This window comes from Microtus pennsylvanicus, chromosome 21 (assembly GCF_037038515.1).
Source record: "Microtus pennsylvanicus isolate mMicPen1 chromosome 21, mMicPen1.hap1, whole genome shotgun sequence".
NCBI classification, from domain to species: Eukaryota; Metazoa; Chordata; class Mammalia; order Rodentia; family Cricetidae; genus Microtus; species Microtus pennsylvanicus.
The window spans coordinates 15,244,423-15,247,287 of NC_134599.1; the positions used below are offsets into that span (position 1 = coordinate 15,244,423).

At 41.7% G+C, this 2,865-nt stretch overlaps 1 protein-coding gene across 1 annotated transcript; it reads left to right on the forward strand.

Annotated features, from left to right (window-relative positions):
• Positions 1-1,466: 1,466 nt before the first annotated feature.
• Positions 1,467-2,384, forward strand: LOC142839152 (putative vomeronasal receptor-like protein 4). Its single transcript, XM_075955078.1, has one exon. It carries the CDS (start codon positions 1,467-1,469, stop codon positions 2,382-2,384), a length of 918 nt encoding a protein of 305 aa, XP_075811193.1.
• The last annotated feature ends 481 nt before the right edge of the window (positions 2,385-2,865 follow it).

Genomic DNA, 2,865 nt, shown 5'->3' on the forward strand with positions numbered 1-2,865 from the left:
TTTTACCTGTAATGACCGATTCCTGCCAGCAGATGTTTGTGTTGGTGGAGTGCACGTAAGTTTACTTGGTAGGAGTCTGAGCCGGTCTAAAAAGTCTACTCAGAACCCAAAACTGAAAGTTAACTGTAAGCAGCAGTGGGGAGGGCCAGGAAACGGGGGAGAGCCAAGGCCAAACTAAGCCACCCGTGGGGAGGGGACTCAGAGCAGTCACATGCGCAGAGTGGCATTGTGTACTGGTCACGCTGTTACAGAGGAGCTTGTACCACTGTCGGGCGGGGCGCACAGACTCGTGTAGCAGGGCCGATTCAACTATCGCCAAACCACCAGGGCTAAGTCGCCCGTCAGGAGTCCCATTTGCCAACTTTCTAGCAAGCGCCAAAATAAATCGAGTCGCTGCAGATGTTCAGTAACTCAGAATCTCAGTTGCTTCTGCCACCATATTAGGGCAGAGCGAACTGGCAAGGAGCTGTGCTGAGAGGGTATAATCTGCACAGAGGGAGAGGCCTCCAGAGGGGGGGGCACTGGATCCCAGAGGTCGCCACCCAGGAGGATCTGATTCGGGCGGGTATCTGCAAAGCATCACAGGGTGCCAAGTGTATCGGTGTAAATGAATGCAGACAGATTGTAATAATATATCCAGCTTTAATGGGGAAATAGACTTAGAACCACAGGTTCCCGCAGAGAACAAGAAAGCAGAAGGGGCGGCGGGCTCATGCTCACCAGATTTATATGCAAACATTAGCCCAAGGCGAACACGCCCCCTAAGGGGGCTGGGCTATCCCTACAAATATGGATAGTTGTAAATTTGAGGTTATTAAAATTATAAAATATGAGACTGACTCAACTCACTCTTTTGGATTTCTGTTGTGATTTCTCCCGAGAACAACATAATTTTATTCAGTTGCACAAATATGATTATGCTCCTCTATTCTCATCATTGCTGCTTCCAGTGTTAACTATAAAATGAGGCAATGTAAGTCAGATCAGGAGGATTCAATTTCTAAGGCATGAGGTCTAGGTGCAATAGAGGCACATGAAGTGTGCATTCTGTGTAAGATGTGGCTAAGAATGCTGTATATCCAGGAGATATATTGAGAGTAAATGAAACATAGGCAAATTCTAATGTGGAGCTTCAAATATTAAAGAGATGAGTTAATCAAGAATAAATGGGCAAAACCGAGTGATGATATAGAGATACTGACCAGTGAAACAAAAGTTTGGTAAATACTGTATTATTTTTTTTCAAATATTTGAAATAGGGCTCCACAATCATCTGTATTGGGATCTGGTGCCCTGTTGAGGAGGATACCTGGTCAGTCGTCCTCATCAACTTAGACGAAGAAACCTAATATGGACAAGGTTAACAGTACCACAACATATGGGATGCTCATGCATGCTTCGGCATTGCCAGAGCATAAAAGTATTTTTTTTATTTCATGTTCTTAAGGTGAATAGAATTTCTACGTATGACCTCATTAAGGATTGTCCTTAATTTCCAAGCTGGATTTGGAGTCCTGGCCAATATGTTTCTCCTTGTTTTCTATACTTTCATAATTCTGTGTCACAGACCTAAGCCCACAGACATGATCTCCTGTCACCTGACCTTCATCCACATAGTGCTACTCATCACTGGAGCAGATGTTTGGCTTTGGGACATATTTGATTCACTGAACATTGAGAATGACTTCAAATGTAAGACACATTTTTACATAAGCCGGGTTATGAGAGGCCTCTCTATCTGCATCACCTGCCTCCTGAGTGTGTTCCAGGCTGTCACTATCAGTCCCAGTACCTCTTTCTTAGCAAAATTTAAATATAAACTTAAAAAGTACATGATTTCTGCTTTCTCATTTATTTGGTCTTTCAACTTGTCATTCTCTAGCTACCGAATAATCTATTCTGGTGCCTTTACCAACATAAGTGAGACCAAACAGTTGAAGGTCACAAAATTCTGCTCACTCTTCTCCATGAACTATATCATCAGGGCACTGATTTTAGCAGTGACAACCTCCAGAGATGTATTTCTTGTAGGAGTTATGCTGGTCACAAGTGCATATATGGTGATTATCTTGTTCAGACATCAGAGGCAATGCAAGCATCTTCACAGCCTCAGCCACCTGAGAGCATCTCCTGAGAAAAGGGCCACCCAGACCATCTTGCTGCTGGTGGTTTGCTTTGTGATCATGTACTGGGTGGACTTCATCATCTCACACACTGCAGTCCTCTTACGGATGTACAATCCAGTCATCCTGAGTGTTCAGAAGTTTGTGATGAATGTCTATCCCACAATTACTCCTCTGATACAAATCAGTTCTGATAACAGAATAACCAATATGCTCAAACACATGCAGTCTATGTGCCATCAGATTTTCAAAAAGAGATAATTTTTCACATTTTTAATAAAATGATTTATTTACTCTTCATATTTATGAGTATTGTGTTGGCATGTATGTATGTGTGAATTACTGGTGCCCACAAGGTCAGAAGAGGCCATTGTCCTCACCCCTGTGAGCTAGAAATACAGACAGATTTTTGTGAGGCTTCATTCTGGTGCAACCACAGCTAATTTTTCCAAAAACTTATTCTTCTTAAACTCTGTAATAGCTAAAGTAGCAAATCAAGATTCTTAATAATTTAATTAAAATTTGTGGTATTACACATGGACATTCTTGTGACATTTTTGCTGCCGAGTGATATAGACTTTTTTAAGTTCACTGTATATCATAAGTTGAAATTTCCACAGGAGTCTTTTAGTCTCCCCTCGTTACTTTATATCATAAATGTTCCCTGATGCTGAGGTTACTCAAAGAAAGTTCCTTGCTGATGCTGGCTTTTTACATTTTTATTTTGAAGGGAATTTTTTTT

What these genes read in the sequence shown, in the direction of transcription:
- LOC142839152 (XM_075955078.1), top strand. Translation starts at nt 1,467, where the DNA reads ATGACCTCATTAAGGATTGTCCTTAATTTCCAAGCTGGATTTGGAGTC.